The sequence below is a fragment of the Chaetodon auriga genome, chromosome 11 (genome assembly GCF_051107435.1).
Source record: "Chaetodon auriga isolate fChaAug3 chromosome 11, fChaAug3.hap1, whole genome shotgun sequence".
Classification (NCBI taxonomy): Eukaryota; Metazoa; Chordata; class Actinopteri; order Chaetodontiformes; family Chaetodontidae; genus Chaetodon; species Chaetodon auriga.
In genome coordinates, this window is record NC_135084.1 from 947,913 (window position 1) to 965,642 (window position 17,730).

Sequence of the window (17,730 nt, forward strand, 5' to 3'; positions counted from 1 at the left end):
CTTTCATACAGACTTGCACAGTTATTTCAGTCAGTCTGTTCAGGCCGGGTGTCAGTCAGGTCTAATATTCATTTAATTACAGTATGTATGAACTTTGCTTCTTGTTGGTTGTTTTAATTTTTCTGGAGATATTGGATTGGGCAGTGCTTGTATACATTAAAATATATTTTTTTCCTCAACCCTACTTCTACCCCAGCTGAGTATCATAAATTTATCTGGGACACCTGAAGAACTGAGAGCAAAATCAGTTCCTCCGTATAGACCTCCTTATCAACTTAATATCTCCTGAACCTAATTGTTAAATGTTTGCCTGATTTTCTTATTGGAATCTTTTGTTGCTTTATTTTATGAGGTCTTATAACAACTATGGAGTTTGTCTACTAAGATATGAAATCACTCTAGTATAGTATTGCCATAGTCGTGCCCTCTAGAGATAAGAATGAACTTTAGAGTAACATGTCACGCTACATGCTCCTCATGTCTAGTGGATTCCTTCACATAGGTTTTACCTAGACAAGTCTCTCAGTCTGTCGGTTTCTCGCCTTTTTGAGCTCTAAAAGTACAACCTTGGATATCAGATTTAACATGAGAGGATGGCTTCGTCCGAACGCACCCCCTGCTCCCGTAACACATATTCCAACCTCGGGTCCTTTGGGCTTTTTGCGCCAGGTCCCACACACTGCCTGGGCTATAGGCCAACTGCAGTATTCACACAATGATTCATGGCTGGCCATCGAATTTCACAACTCAACATTCTCAATACAGGCCTTCATGCCTTTACAAAATACAACACTCTCAGAATGCCTGGGCCCCTCCTGCAGTCTATAGATTGACCTATTCAAATAGGCCATCCTGCAACATAAATTTCTCATTTTTTTCCCGGTTTCTCATAATGATGTTATAAAATGAGAATCAAATGTCTCCTACCTTATATTGGTGCCAAGCGCGATTGTCACTTGATGCAGAGACACAGCATGGTCACCTCTTGACCCCTATTCAGTCGTGACGATAATGCCAATTATGTTGTGGTGAGAAATGACACTGACAACAAGGTGCAGCACAGACAACCAAAGTGGGACTTTATTTAGTGAGCTCACACATACAGATGTTCAAACGCATTACATACATTCATTTAGCGGACATGCATACACCCACTGTGTTGACGTGACAAATACACTCTAATTTTGGGAGGATGCCCAGCCATCATTGTCAACATTACAATGGCTCACATTAGTTCACATCCTGTATCCTGTTATTGTTTGGTCATCATGACCTGAATATTTCTGTTGTTTATCCATGACCTGAACATTCACAGGACACCTTACTCACTGTCTAAACACTTCCAAGATTTTTTAATGCATTTTGCATAAGCAAATTCTACCACAAAAGCACCCCAGTGCCTGCACTCAACCTACAGCCCAGGATTCTCACTACCTTCTATCACTTCAACACAATGGAGAACATACTCGCCAGCTACATCAAGGTTTAGTATTGTAACACCACAGGATCTGAGCACAATGCTCTGCAGCTTGTGGTCAACACAGGCTAATGAATCACAGTGACTGCTCTACCACCCATAAAAGACACCCACAGCCCACTGCATCATCAGTGACACTACACACCGAGGTCACCCCCTACCATCAGGTAGTAGATTCTGGACTATACAGATATGTGCATTCAGACTGAGAGTTGCCAAACTGCTTACCCCCATATAACCAACTCTGGACTCTGAGCTATTTACATAGCAACTCTGTCATCCCTGACTCCCTTTGTTATTGTTATTGTTTGCATTCTTCTTCCTCTTCTTCTTCTTCTTCTTCTTCTTCTTATTATTATTATTATTATACATTGTATTGAATTAGTATTTTTTTATTATTGTATTATATCATGTTTTTGTATGCTGTTTGGGTGCAGGTTTAGATGCTCGTGGTTTCCTGTTTGGGCCTCTGCTCGCCCAGCGGCTGGGTGTTGGCTTTGTCCTGATCAGAAAGAAAGGCAAGCTGCCTGGAAACACTGTGTCTGTGGCATATGATTTGGAGTATGGGAAGGTAAAGAACACAAAAACACACACGCTACAAATGTCAGTCTCTACTGCTGAGAAGCATGCTGTCACCATGCTTTTTCTGTTCTTCCAGGCAGAGGCAGAGATCCAGGAGGATGCAGTGACTCCAGGACAGAAGATTCTGCTCATTGATGACCTTCTGGCTACTGGAGGTGAGAAATCCCCTGGTTGGATTTGCGTTGTGACCATCATGTTCGTTGGATTCTGGATCTGTCACATATGAACAAAACACATAGAAAGGAAATGGTCCATATAATCTAATGTTTCTTTTTGTTGGCACCTCTGATTCTTCTGCTTTTATTTCAAAATGAGAGAATCATGGTGACATTGTCAATTATGGAATAAAACTGAAGTCATTTTCTGCAGTATAATTACCAGAAATATTGAAAAATAGGTTTGAGTTACACAAGGAGAGCTGGCCAGGGCCATAGAAGGGTATCAACCCAGCAGCAGGACCGGTATCTGCTCCTTTGTGTGAGGAGGAACAGGAGGAGCACTGCCAGAGCCCTACAAAATGACCTCCAGCAGACTACTGGTGTGCATGTTTCTGACCACACTGTCAGAAACAGACTCTATGAGGGTGGCAAGATGGCCCGACATCCTCTAGTGGGACCTGTGCTCAGAGCCCTGCACCGTGCAACACGATTGGCATTCGCCAGAGAACACCAGAATTGGCAGGTTTGCCACTGGAGTCCCGTTCTCTTCACAGATGAGAGCAGGTTCACACTGAGCACATGTGACAGGCGTCAAAGAGTCTGGAGATGCTATGGTGAATGTTATGCTACCTGTAACATCATCCAGCATGACCAAATCGGTGGTGGGACAATGATGGTCTGGGGATTGGACATGTTTGTCCACCACATCCCACAGATGCTCTTTTGGATTGAGATCTGGGGAATTTGTAGGCCAAGTCAACACTTCGAATTTGTCGTTGTGCTCCTCAAACCATTCCTGAACCATTTTTGCTTTTTGGCATGGTGCATTATCCTGCTGGAAGTGGCCACAGCCATAAGGGAATACTGTTTGCATGAAAGGGTGTACATTCAATTTCAATTCAATTCAATTCAGTTTTGTTTGTATAGCGGCAAATCACAACTGAAGTTGTCTCAGGACACTTTCCATATAGAGCTGGTACAGGCCGAGCTCTTTTATCTACAGAGACCCAACAGTTCCCTCATGAAGAAGCACTTGGCGACAGTGGGGAGGAAAAACTTCCTTTAACAGGCAGAAACCTCAGGCAGAACCAGGCTCTGGGTGGGCAGCCATCTGCCGCGACAGGTTGGGTGAGAGAGAGAGTGACACAGACAGAGAGAGACAGACAGAAATGCAATCACAGGAAGAGTGACAGTGGATGTAATAATAGCAGTAGCAGTTGCAGTGGATGTCAGGCAGGGCCATGGCAGGAGACGTAGCTGTAATCCACAATCCAGATTCAGCCACTATCCATGGAAACCTGCGAGATGACAAAGCACAGAGACTCCGGGGAAGAAGCTGAGTTAGTAACATGCCATGGTAGTACATGAAAACATGGAGAGGGAGAGAAGGACAGAGGAGCTTGGTGTATCTGTGGAGGTCCCTGGCAGTCTAATGCTAAAGCAGCATAACTAGGGGCTGGTCCAGAGCAAGCTTGATAGCTAAATGCTCTGGCTCCTGTTCTGCTTTTGGAGACTGTAAGAAGCATAAGTAGGCCTGCATTCTGGGAACACAGTCTTCGAGTAGGGTAATAAGGTACCATGAGCTGTTTAAGAGAAGATGGTACCTGACCATTTGTGGCTTTGTAAGTAAGAAGGAGGATTTTAAATTCTATTCTAAATTCTGCAGGGAGCCAGAGAAATATGATCTCTCTTCCTTGTTTTTGTCAGAATACGTGCTGCAGTGTTCTGGAGGAACTGGAGAATATTGAGCAACGAATTTGGGCAGCCTGATAGTAAGGAATTGCAGTAATCGAACCTGGAAGTTACGAATGCATGGACTAGTTTTTCTGCATCGTTTTGAGACAGGATGTGCCTGATTTTTGCAATGTTACCTAGGTGAGAAAAGGCAGTCCTTGAAATTTGTTTTACATGGGAGTGAAAGGACATGTCCTGATCGAAGATAACTCCCAGATTCTTTACAGTGGTGCTGGAGGCCAGCGCAATGCCATCCATAACTGCTATGTCATCAGAAAGTGAGTTTCAAGGGTGTTTAGGGCCTAGTACTATATCCTCAGTTTTGTCAGAGTTTAGCATCAGAAAATTGCAGGTAATCCAGGTCTTTATGTCCTGAAGACACCCTTGTAGTCTAGTTTATTGATTGGTTTCTTCTGGCTTCATTGATAAATATAGCTGGGTATCATCTACATAGCAATGAAAATTTATTGAGTGTTTCCCGATAATTTTCTCTAAAGGAAGCATATATTACAATTAGTCATTTCATTTCATGTCATCTGTCAGTGGTCATAACATTATGCTTGATCGGTGTATGTGCACAATATATACAGTTTATAAAAAACAGCCAAACTGTTGCCAATATGGATTATAAGTAGTATTATTGCACAGTTGAGAGAAATATACAACTTAGAAATTGCACCAGATGAAATAGATGATGTGAGCATGTATTAGCATTGACAAAAGTAGTGCAAAACAGAAGTGGCCTGAAGTTGCCTTATATGATGTAGAACAGTCTGACAGCTGTTGAGATGAAAAGACCTGCGGTAGCATTCTTACTTACAGACTGGATGCAGCAGTCTGATACTGAAGGAGCTGCTTAAGCCCCATACTGTCTCATGCAGGGGGAGGGATGGGTTGTCCATGATCGATGTCAGCCTGACTAACATCCTCCTCTCACCCACCTCCTCGATGGTGTCCAGAGGGCAGTCCAGGACAGAGCCAGCTCTCCTGACCAGTTTAAGTCTTTTCATGTTCCTCTGAGAGCTTCCACAGCCCCAGCAGACCACTGCATCGAAAATAGCAGATGCCACCACAGAGTCATACAAAATTTTTAGCAGTGTTATATTGCAAAGGACCTCAGTCTTCTTAGCAGGTGCAGATGACTTTGGTCCCTCCTGTACAGGGGGGTGTGTGTTAAGTGGTTTGAAGAGGGTGCTGCTGGTGTCAGGGGCACTCCGAGGGGGAGGGAGGAGGTGTAGAGGAGTAGCAGCATCAGGTCTGGACTCTGGTGGGTGGGGGAAGGAATGGGGTAGAATCAAATCTGTTGAAAACAGGAGGCGCTCCTCCAGCTTCCTCCTGTAGCTGTCCTTGCCTATCCTTATCTATTGTTTCAGCTCCCTCGACACCCTCCTCATCTCATCTTTGTCCCCTGATCTAAAGACCCTCTTCGTCTCCTTCAGTAAGGCTCTCAGTTCTGGGGACACCCAGGGTTTATTGTTTGAGAAACACTATGTCTTCTTTGTATGCACAGTGTTTTCCATGCAGAAGTTAATGTAGTCCCTAATGCAGGTGTTAAACTGTCAGTGTCCTCCCCGCGTGGGCTGCTTAACACATCCCAGTCAGTAGTGTCAAAGCAGTCCCTCAGTGCCATGCTGGACTCCTCTGACCATCTTCTGACATGCCTGGTGGTTGGTGGTTGTTTGATGATGATAAAACAGCCTCACAGTGTCTTCTCCTGACATTCCTTCCTGTGATCGTTAATACTGATACACCTACAAAAAAAGTGTCCCAAATATTCAGGGTATTTTCTTTCCCCAAATAATGGCCATTGGTGCTAATGCCAGTGACATATAAATTACATTTCCTGTGGCTACTTTACAATAAAAGCTTCACAACAAAGGCACAAATGGAATGCTTTTAATGTGAAGCAGGAGCAACAGGGAATGTTTACAGTAACTAACTAAGTAGTAAGTAGTCAGAACTGAATATGCCAGGCAAAATTTACTCATATGGTGTGGCTAAAAGCAGCTGGAGAAGGGTTGGAAACATAAATCAGGGTAACAACAACAGTCCATTAAGTTGTTATTGTACTGTACAGTGTTTTATCAAACATATTACTCTCATTTACCCCTTGTTGCTGTCCTTGCACTCACTAAAGATGAGCAGCATCCCTCCTTTTTGCTATATATGCATTATTTCAGCATCAGCCGTAAAACAAGAAGATAACCGAACAATATTTCATGAATGAGAGGTCAGTCACAACCAGGGTTCTAAATTAACTTTTTTGATCACCAGCCAATGTGGCTGGTGACCTTCTAAAGTTACCAGCCAATCAGAATATCCACTAGCCAAATTTTTTCCCGGTGAAAATAAGAGATTATGAGTGCCACTGAATACATTTGATCATTGTATTTACATTGTTGGCATGAAAAATGCACAGAAAGTACAACACATGAAACAAAATATACACAGAAAGTGCAAACATTTAATTTATACAAACAAAAAATGCTGTCAGATTTATTATTTTCTAAAAGACATTTTTCCAGTAAGTATTTAGTATCATTACATTCCTAATAAAATGTATTTTTCCTTTCAACTTAAAGTGTTTCTACTTTCCTTCTTTAATAAGAAATATATATAAGTAACAGCCATGACTTAAACACTTGCAAAAAATTGCATTGGTAATAAATTGAATTATGTATGTACAACTAGAAAACACAAATAGTGCAGCAGTCAGTATTGCAGACTCCTTAGGCTCTCCTGATGACTTCGGGCACTCATGGTCCTTTACTGCCTCGACTTTAAAATTATTAGTCCCCACCACAAAATTATTCGTCTTGTTTTTTTCTTTCGTGTACATGCGGCAGTCCTTACAAAACATGACGGCATTTTCGTGATCAAACACAAGCCATTCACGACCTGTCAGCCATTTAGCGTTAAACTTTCTTTTCTTCGTTTCGCACGCTTTGTCGACATTCTCATCCCCTGCCTCCTTCCTCTTCTCCCCCCAGACATCTGTCCCAACCACCGCAGCATTTAGTTTAACTTTACTTTTTACTTTTAGCTAGCTCAGTCTCCTTTTTTACAGTTTATACGGCGCCGTGCATTCTTCTTCTTCTTCTTTGTGTTTGCGTTTCCGTGGTTTCTCGCGCCGGTTGCACTACAGACTGTAGTGTGCCTGCGCACAGCCAATGGGCGTCTTGTACGTCATCACGTAGCATTACGACAGTGTTCATGGGAAATGTAGGACGGACTGTCAGGGGGACAAATGACCAAGAACTGTAGAGCGGCTCTAAGTGACATGATTGCCTAATGCATTACCGGCCAAATTGGCTAGTAAGTTTTTATTTACACCCGCCAATATGAATTTAAACTCGCATTTGGCGGGTGTTAATTTAGAACCCTGGTCACAACCCCTCTCTCAAATGGGCTGGGTATTGGAGAGCTGGTCAGTTTGCTACCAGAAACAAATGTGTCTCCCTCTATTCCACATATAAATGAATGGGAAGCCAACATCAGTCTGACTGCGTCATAAACAAAAAACACAAAAATCTGTTGTTGAAAGTAAGAACAAAGCAGTTGAAAGTCAGGAACAGGCTACAATAGCAGTTAAAGCTGCTGCTGTGAAATAAATTCAATACAGTGGGGCAAAAAAGTATTTAGTCAGCCACCAATTGTGCGAGTTCTCCCACTTAAAAAGATGAGAGGCCTGTAATTTTCATCATAGGTATACCTCAACTATGAGAGACAAAATGAGAAAAAAAATTCCAGAAAATCACATTGTTTTTTAAAGAATTTATTTGCAAATTATGGTGGAAAATAAGTATTTGGTCAATAACAAAAGTTCATCTCAATACTTTGTTATATACCCTTTGTTGGCAATGACAGAGGTCAAACGTTTTCTGTAAGTCTTCACAAGGTTTTCACACACCGTTGCTGGTATTTTGGCCCATTCCTCCATGCAGATCTCCTCTAGAGCAGTGATGTTTTGGGGCTGTCGCTGGGCAACACGGACTTTCAACCCCCTCCAAAGATTTTCTGTGGGGTTGAGATCTGGATACTGGCTAGGCCACTCCAGGACCTTGAAATGCTTCTTACGAAGCCACTCCTTCGTTGCCTGGGTGGTGTGTTTGGGATCATTGTCATGCTGAAAGACTCAGCCACATTTCATCTTCAATGCCCTTGCTGATGGAAGGAGGTTTTCACTCAAAATCTCACCATACATGGCCCCATTCGTTCTTTCCTTTACACGGATCAGTCGTCCTGGTCCCTTTGTAGAAAAACAGCCCCAAAGCATGATGTTTCCACCCCCATGCTTCACAGTAGGTATGGTGTTCTTTGGATGCAACTCAGCATTCTTTCTCCTCCAACCACGACAAGTTGAATTTTTACCAAAAAGTTCTATTTTGGTTTCATCTGACCATATGACATTCTCTCAATCAAACTTCAAACTTCAAACTTTATTTATTTATATGGCACTTTTCATACTTAAAAAGCAACACAAAGTGCCTCACAGAGGCTAAAAATGACAGAGAAGAAGACCCAGCCCTCCCGCCCCCATAACCACATACAGAAACACACACACAGACACACACGCACCCATACGGATAAGATAAGTAGTAAGCCACCTGTGGGGGCCATCCACACTGAGAGGGCCCCCGGCTCATGACCGGGGGGCGCCGCCCGAGACCACCCCGACCCAGGCAGACAGAAGGCCCCACACCAGGGTGCGGAGGTCTCCAGCTATCCAGGCCAGAGCCGTCCCCTCAGCAGCGCCCCCATCAGTGGGCCAGAAGCATTTCCCAGTGAGGGGGGCCCCCATGAGGAAACGCTTGACCTAAAAACCAAGGACCCCCATGAGGAAACACTGGAGCTAAAAACCAAGGGACTAAGACATAAACATAAAATTAAATAAAATGAGTAAATGAAATAAATAGCAAATTAAACATGTTGTTAAAACATGCAACTAAAATAACAAAGATAGACATGCTAAGAAACGTGATTAAAGGAATAAGATAAATCAAACAAATCAATTGAAAGCCTGATTAAAAAGGTGGGTCTTGAGCCTCTTTTTAAAAACATCAACAGTCTCTGCGACACTGAGGCTCTCCGGCAGGCTGTTCCACAATCGGGGTCCATAATAACTAAAGGCCGCCTCCCCGTGTGTTTTAGTTCTTACTTTTGGTATGGTTAAGAGGCCAGTACCGGAGGACCTCAGGGTCCGCGAGGGTTGGTAGGGTAACAGTAGGTCAGATAAATAAGAAGGCGCAAGACCATTAAGACATTTAAAAACTAATAAAAGAACCTTAAAATCTATCCTGAAATGCACGGGGAGCCAATGCAGCGATTTTAAAACTGGCGTAATGTGCTCCCGCCCTCTGGTCCTCGTCAGCACTCGTGCGGCTGAATTCTGTAGCAATTGAAGGTTGGAGATACTCTTTTTAGGAAGACCAGAAAGCAGGGCATTACAGTAATCTAAGCGACAGGAGATAAAAGCATGCATCAGCACCTCCGTGCTGGCCTGAGAGAGAAACGGGCGAACTCTGGCTATATTCTTGAGATGGTAAAAACCTATCTTTGTTATGTTTTTGATGTGTGGAATAAAAGTAAGCTCAGAGTCAAAAATCACGCCCAGATTTTTTACACAATGTGTTGGTTTAAGATCTTGTAGTTTAGGTAAAAGTTTCTCTCTCTGGCCTTCAGGACCAATGACTAAGACCTCTGTTTTGTCCTGGTTTAGCTGAAGGAAATTTTCTGCCATCCATGACTTTATGTCTAAAATGCAGTTAAAAAGGGCATCAATTGGCCCTGTGTCATCAGGAGACACGGCAATGTACAGTTGCGTATCATCAGCATAACTATGGAAGCTGATGCCGTGCCTCCTGATGACGTCCCCTAGGGGTAGCATGTACAGATTAAAAAGAGTTGGACCTAAAATTGACCCCTGGGGAACCCCACACTTGATCTCATGGGTTCTTGAGGAACATGTATCCCAACTTACAAAGAAGTGTCGGTCAGTGAGGTATGAGACGAACCAGTTAAAAGCAGTACCTGAGAGGCCGACCAGGTGCCTCAGCCTGTCTAATAAGATGCGATGGTCTACTGTATCGAAGGCAGCGGTTAGATCCAGTAGTACCAAGACTGTGAGCTTGTGGTTATCCAAGTTGGACCTGATATCGTTTAAAATCTTTAAGAGGGCTGTCTCGGTACTGTGGTTCATCCTAAAACCAGACTGATGCCTTTCTAAAATGTTATTTTTGTTTAAAAAGTCATTTACTTGGTTAAAAACAAGTTTTTCTAAAATTTTACTTAAAAAAGGTAAGTTGGATACAGGTCGGTAGTTATTTAAAATGTTGGGGTCTGAATTGCTCTTCTTCAGAAGGGGCCTCACCACCGCTGTTTTAAAGGAGATGGGGAAGACACCCGTCTGAAGAGAGCAATTCACCATGTATAACAGCTGTTCCTCAAAGAATCCATAGAGTGTTTTAAAAAACGGTGTGGGAATTGGATCTAAAAGGCAGGTTGTAGGGTTTACCTGGGAGAAAACTCGACCAAGTGTCCTCGCATCAACCAGGGCAAAACTCTCCAGTGTTTCCTCAGGTAGAACCTGTGATCCAGACATGTTGGTAGTTAAAACCTGTTGAGATAAAAGACTGGATCTGATGTTATCAATTTTGTACCTGAAGTGGTCTGCAAAGTCTTCGCACAGGGTATTTGTTATTGTCATATAAGATCTGTTACAATTAGTGTTTGTTAAAAGATCAATGGTGGAGAAGAGAAATTTGGGATTATTTTTGTGGTTGGAGATTAGTTTTGCGAAGTGAGAGATTCTTGCCTGTTTAATAGTGCTATTGTAAGTTTTGAGGTGTTGACGTAAAACTTCATAGTGGACTGTCAGTTTTGATTTTCTCCATTTCCTTTCAGCACTCCTGCAGTTTCTTTTCAGTTGCTTAATTTCCTCGTTTCTCCACGGAGGTATAGGTTTTTTCTTAATTGTTTTTGTTAAAAGGGGAGCCACTGAGTCCAGTGTTGACTTCAAATTGCTGTTAAAACTGTCAACAATAAAATCACAGGGTGCTGGTAAAATCTCTGCAGGAGTGCTCTGTAAAATCTGGATAAAATTTGCAGCCACTTCAGGAGTTAGGTAGCGTTTCCTCACTGTTCTCACTGGAGCCTCCCGCTGATTAAAACTGGTGATGTTAAAAAACACACAATAGTGGTCAGACACAGCCAGATCCACAACAGAGGACACACCCACGGACAGGCCATAAGTTATGACAAGGTCCAGGGTGTGTCCCCTGTCATGGGTCGGCTGCGTAACGTGCTGTTTAAAATCCAGACAGTTTAAGAGGTTTAAAAATTCTCTGGATACTGGGTCCGAGCTGTTGTCTATGTGTAGATGAAAATCACCAGCTATTAGAATCCTGTTGTAGGTGGTGTGAATGATTGATAAGAATTCGGAGAATTCACTGATAAAACAGGATGAATACTTGGGTGGTCTGTAGACCGTTATGCAGAGAATAGGAGGGCTGCTAAAAACAAAGGCATGGTGCTCAAATGATGTAAAACTGTTAAAAGAGACTGCATTTGCACACATTGTAGTTGTTATGATGGATGCCGTTCCGCCTCCTTTTTTGCCCCCCCTAGTAGAGAATAAAAAGTTAAAATTTGGTGGGGAAGCCTCAGTGAGAACAACAGGTGCATCGGTGCCAAGCCATGTCTCTGTAAGGAGAATGCCATCTAGCTTTTTGTCTAAAATCAAATCATTTATGATAAAAGATTTGTTTAAAAGAGAGCGCACATTCAGCACAGCTAATTTAATATCTGTGCTGGACGTGCGCTTATCATGGTGTTTTAAAGGAATATTAAAAACAGTGCTGGATCTAAAAACATTCCTGGGTTTTAACTGTCTGTGAGAAGTGATGGTTCTAATGGAGTGAATGTCCTGGGTTTTTGGTGGTTGAGAGGTGGTTACTGGTGTAAAGGTGTGTGTGGTGTGGGTGAAACATGTGGTGGGCGAGGGCCCGTGTGCGTGAGTCGTACCATTTAGTCAGGAGGTGGCTGAAGTGCAGGACCGGACGGTGAGATCGATGTTGACTGATAAAAGCCGTGAACCCTCCTGGTTGGGGTGGAGACTGTCCCGTTTAAAAAGGCAAGGTCTGTTTAAAAACGCTATAAAATTGTCCACATACGGGATACTTTTACTCAGGCAGTATCCCTTCAGCCACAGGTGCAGCTGGCGAAGCCGGCTGGTGATGACGTCACCGTAGCGTGGTGGGGGAAGCGGGCCGGAGATAATTAGGCGCTTCCCCGTGTCCAACAGGCGGTCGATCAGAGACACGAAGTCCTCCTTCAGGACCTCAGACTGCTGGTTTCTTATGTCGTTGATGCCGGCCTCCAGGACCAGTGTGGAGGCCGGGCTGTGCTGCGCACACAGCTGAAGAGCAGCGGATGCAACCTCCGTGACGCGGGCTCCAGGGTGGCAGAAGGTCCGGCCGCCGAGCACTGCCACGTGCCTGACCATGGAGGTCCCCACCACCAGCACCGAGGGGGGGGTGCGCTGCATCACTGGTTCCCTGGAGGTGTGGCGGGGGCGAGATGGAGCCTGCCGGTGTCGCGACGTGGTTGCTCCTGGCCGAGCTGGGGGGGAGGGACCATGCTGGACTGGCGGATCCCATTTCCTGGACTGGTGGGAGCCGCGGACAGCTGGGTGGACAGGTCCTGGCGGCGAGCTGGATCGGGCACCGACGGGAGGGAAATCCTGCAGGCTCAGGATGTCGAACCTGTTGTCCAGTGGCAGCTCCGGAGGTGGTGGAGGAGGAGATGGCCGGGCTCCAGCGCCCCGGTGCACCACCGACCAGGGTTGCCTTGGCCTAAGTGGAGTTGAGCTTACTGGACCCTCCCCGGTGAAGCAGTGCAACTCCGCGGGGCGAAGGCAGGAAGTGGAAGGTGCCGATGTCTTGGGCTTGGCTCCCTGTCGGTGCCAGCAGGACTCGGCCAGTGCTGGCGCCGCAGTTCCGGTGGTAATCGAGCCGGTCCACGGCAGGGTGGTGTTGTTCGTGGCCGCCATGGACCGGTCACCAGCGCCGGATGCCCTCAGGTAGGTGATGTGTTTCGCCTGGGCCGTGGCGACAGTCGAGAAGTCCAGGAGGATCTTGTCCCTCTCCTTGAGATCGGCCCGCAGACCGGAAATGCTCTCCCGTAGTTTGGAGAGGGTGGGAAGGCAGGACTCACACACCGCCATCATACCTGTAGCCGGTGACGTCTCTCGGTAATCCGCAGAACGATAACACGCCGGCAAAAACGGGCTGGTAACATCGACCAAGGTCCAGCAGATCCACTGCAGGAAAGATTTTTGGTCCAAAACACGATAATAATCCACGGAAAGATGTTTTCTCAGCCAGCGATGTTCCTCCGTTCGTCCTTACAACTTCCGCAAACAAATCAAACTCGCGCAGACTCCTCTTCTGGATCATCCAAATGCTCTCATCCAAATGCTCTCTAGCAAACTTCAGACGGGCCTGGACATGTACCGGCTTAAGCAGGGGGACACGTCTGGCACTGGATTTGAGTCCCTGGCGGCGTAGTGTGTTACTGATGGTAGCCTTTGTTACTTTGGTCCCAGCTCTCTACAGGTCATTCACTAGGTCCCCCCGTGTGGTTCTGGGATTTTTGCTCACCGTTGTTGTGATCATTTTGACCCCACAGGGTGAGATCTTGCATGGAGCCCCAGATCAAGGGAGATTATCAGTGGTCTTGTATGTCTTCCATTTTCTAATAATTGCTCCCACAGTTGATTTCTTCACACCAAGCTGCTTACCTATTGCAGATTCAGTCTTCCCAGCCTGGTGCAGGTCTACAATTTTGTTTCTGGTGTCCTTTGACAGCTCCTTGGTCTTGGCCATAGTGGAGTTTGGAGTGTGACTGTTTGAGGTTGTGGACAGGTGTCTTTTACACTGATAACGAGTTCGAACAGGTGCCATTAATACAGTTAACGAGTGGAGGACAGAGGAGCCTCTTAAAGAAGAAGTTACAGGTCTGTGAGAGCCAGAAATCTTGCTTGTTTGTAGGTGACCAAGTACTTATTTTACCGAGGAATTTACCAATCAATTCATTAAAAATCCTACAATGTGATTTCCTGGATTCTTCCCCCCCATTCTGTCTCTCATAGTTGAAGTGATGAAGTGAAGTGAACCTATGATGAAAATTACAGGCCTCTCTCATCTTTTTAAGTGGGAGAACTTGCACACTTTGTGGCTGACTAAACTGTATATATATTTTTTATTGCCTGCACATCCACAAGACTATCAGGAGCTTATTTTAGATTGAAACATTTTGGTCATAACCAGACATCATAATATAACCTTTCTACAGTGTCATGCCATGCAGAAACTGAACAGGATACTAATATATGTACCAAAGAGAGTCCTGGCCTTTGCCTGGACACCCCTATGACAATTGTCTGGTTCCACTACTGGATAGTATTCATTTGTGAAGTCACTTCTTTTGCCACAGTTTCAGTTCAACCTCTAGATTAAGTCTCAGATCAAACCCAGGGCCCACTGCCCTAGCGTAAGGTCTGACAATCGCTCTGAGGATTTCATCCTGGTACCTAACAACAGTCAGGGTATCATTGGCTATGACATGGAGGTCTGTGCGACCCTCCAAGGATATGCCTGCTGGAGGTCATTTTGTAGGGCTCTGGCCGTGCTCCTCCTGTTCCTCCTCACACAAAGGAGCAGATACCGGTCAGCTTTCCTTGTGTATTTTTTTGAGCAGTGTATTTTGAAATGAGGATATTTGATTTAGATGACACTTGAATTATCTAAATGGGAAAATAGCTGTGCCTCACTTCTGACGGCGCTGTGTCACACACACTAACTGACGCAGGCAGTTGGCGCATGCCCATTGTTGTCTCTCTTTATATCTCCCATAAATGCGCAGTGAAAATGCTCCAGGTGAGGCAGAAAGTACTATGTCACACTGATAGGTGGCAGTGCTGAGCTCCATCGGCACAATGCACATCGCTGCATGCTCTCCTACGCAGAGGGCAATAATGAGTGTTCAAAAAAAAAAAATGTATTTTTAAAAAATCGAATTTGACCTTATATTAAATAGTCCTTTGTTTTTCTTGCTATTGTATTGTTGAATACTGTGGACTTGATTAAAGCATAATTAAAAGCTTTTAAAACATTTAAATGTTTCAATTGAGGTCAAAATTGAAATATAAGCTTATATTTTGGGTTCATATATTTTTACATCTGACTCCTGAGGAGTCAGTGCCTCACCAGTCATGAACCTCACCACACCTCACTGCTCTATACTGTACATCTGAGCTTGTCCCCTGGGCCAAGAAAAGGTGTGTTTGCAGGACACTTGCACGCTTTTGGTCAGGAATATCTTTCCACTTGTGACTTTCACATCTGCCCCTGTATCTATCTTAAAGATTATGGGTGCATTTCTAATGTGAAGATTAACAATCCATTTATCCAGGCTTGCTGCTTCACTGATTCCCCCATAAATTGAAACTGTCCCTGACTCTCCATGGTTTTGCCTAGTATTTTGGAGCGACACACATGCCCAATTTTTAATTTCTTCACAACAGTGTTGTAGTCGTTCTTCAGTGACTTTTCAGCTTCACTGCCCATGGCATAAATGAGCAAACAGACCTGGACTTCCCTGTCCTCTCTGTTTATCTTGTTGCCTAGTCTGAACTTTGAGAATCTTTGCTTCCACTCCATCCATTCTCCTGGGCTGGCAAACTTAAACTCCTGTGGAGGATAAACTTCAACATCTGGATCCGTCCTGGTTATCTGCACCATTTCTAACCAAGAAGGAGGACCGAAAAATTTGAAAAGTTGGAACATTCACAGTAGCATTTGATACTTAACTAACAACACAGAGATCAGCCCTTCCTTGACTGCTTACATATTAGCTTCGTATACCTTCATGAAGGGGCAGTTTGTGACTCCATAGCACGGGAACGCACATTGGTGCCACACTTGAAAGCTCTCTGCACACTTAGGGCAATGGTGAATGGGCAGACATCTTCTTCCCTCAGCCTCGCTTACTAGAACCTCTGTGTGATTGTGGTTGATAATACCCTGACTTAAATTAACTCTGATGCCATAACATTATTTAATGTGATCTACAGTTTTTGATGTGGTGACCAGGCATTAGGTAGATGAGAGGATTAAAAATTAGACACATAACATTAGAGTCTTGGTACCACAAATTTATATAGTTGTAATCAGAAATATTCAACCCCTCCAATAATTTTAAACTTTTCTGCAGAGCTAGATTTTGATTTAAATGAAATCTTTATCAGTTGAATGATATAGCAAAAGAACAAAGGAAATGAATGATGCAGTAATTTAGAGTGGCAGGATATTTTGTTAATACTATCATGTCACAATTTTTCAACTCCTATAAATATTGCTGATTTTCAAAACCTACTGCTAGTCTGTATGATCTAAAGTTGGGTTAAAACCCATAGAATATCTTTGCTGTGATTTTAAGAAAGCAGTTGCATCAAACCTCAATGAGCTGGAAACTTTTGGATGAATGAGCAAAGATTCAAGAGTGGTGTCTGAACCTTGTCTGCACTTACTGAAATTGCTTTTTAGAGATTATTAAGGCAAAGCAATACTCCACCAATTACTGAGGTTGGGAGTTTAATAATAATGCACATGGACATTTGTCAAGAGAAGTAGTTTTTCATTTAAACTCAAAATTCAAGTCAGCCTATGTTTTCAAAATTGTTTGTATATATCAATAAATTGTGTGTGTGTGCATTTTGCAGGGACATTGTATGCAGCCTGTGAGTTGATGAAGAAGCAGCAAGCTGAGATTCTGGGCTGCATGGTGGTCATCGAGCTCAAAGAACTGAATGGCATTGAGAAACTGAAACCACACACTGTGTTCTCTCTGGTTCAATACTGAGGACCATTGTAGCTGCCACACTAGTTGTAAAACCAATGTTTGACTTGGTTCCAGTCAGGTGCATCCCCAGTGTCACCACTGTGAAAAAAAGAAACCTTCAGCTCACACAGACATTTGTTGGTTTGATAATTTTTCATTTCTATCATGTTTAGATTTTCAGTTACTGCTAAAATATAAAATGTTTTGTAATTCACACAGAAATCTGTTCACACTCTCGCTGCAATGGCTGGAGCCTTCCAAAGCATGCTTTGAGCTTGACAGGAAGACAGGAACTTCTTGGAAGGGATGAGACTCAGTGTCCACACATCCTGAAGGATTCTTGAATGTCTCAAAATGTTGAGAATTTTATGTTTGTTTCACCTAATGCATGCTGGGATCAGTCCATGAATCCATGTGTGCAGGAAGAAGCAGGTATAGAAGATCGATGGAGTGGTATTATGGTATAGAAATGCTTAACATTTTATCTGTTGCAGACTGAATGACCAAATGTAAAAAATATCTGTATATGAAATAGCTTGCACTCCTGCAAGAGGTGTATCAGTTAAAAGCATAGGAATGTTTTTCTGGGACTTGAGGCCTCTAACATCTAACCAGCTATAGCACTTTATGCTGGCTAATAAACAACAAAATTCATGAACACATGAATGTATGTTTAATAAAACTGTCAACTGTAGCCTAATTGTTATGAAGCTTTATTTCATGAAAATTGTGCATTTTTCTTTTGTATAATTCAAAGTCTTAAAGTCTTTACATTTGTATGCAAAGTGTGTATTTGATGGATGTATATATGAGGTATCCAGACATGACTTCCTCTTCCATAAGGGGAGACTCTTAATATGATTCCACTAGCATTGACTA

General features: G+C 43.6%; 1 protein-coding gene across 1 annotated transcript in view; it reads left to right on the top strand.

The window, feature by feature from the left end:
* The window catches only part of aprt (adenine phosphoribosyltransferase), a 52,782-nt gene extending 35,273 nt beyond the window's left edge, over positions 1-17,509 (top strand). The window contains exons 3-5 of the mRNA XM_076743057.1: positions 1,915-2,048; positions 2,136-2,214; positions 16,733-17,509. Of these exons, the coding sequence (XP_076599172.1) occupies positions 1,915-2,048; positions 2,136-2,214; positions 16,733-16,872 (353 nt within the window). The 3' untranslated portion in view covers positions 16,873-17,509. The remainder of the gene's footprint in view (positions 1-1,914; positions 2,049-2,135; positions 2,215-16,732) is intronic.
* The last annotated feature ends 221 nt before the right edge of the window (positions 17,510-17,730 follow it).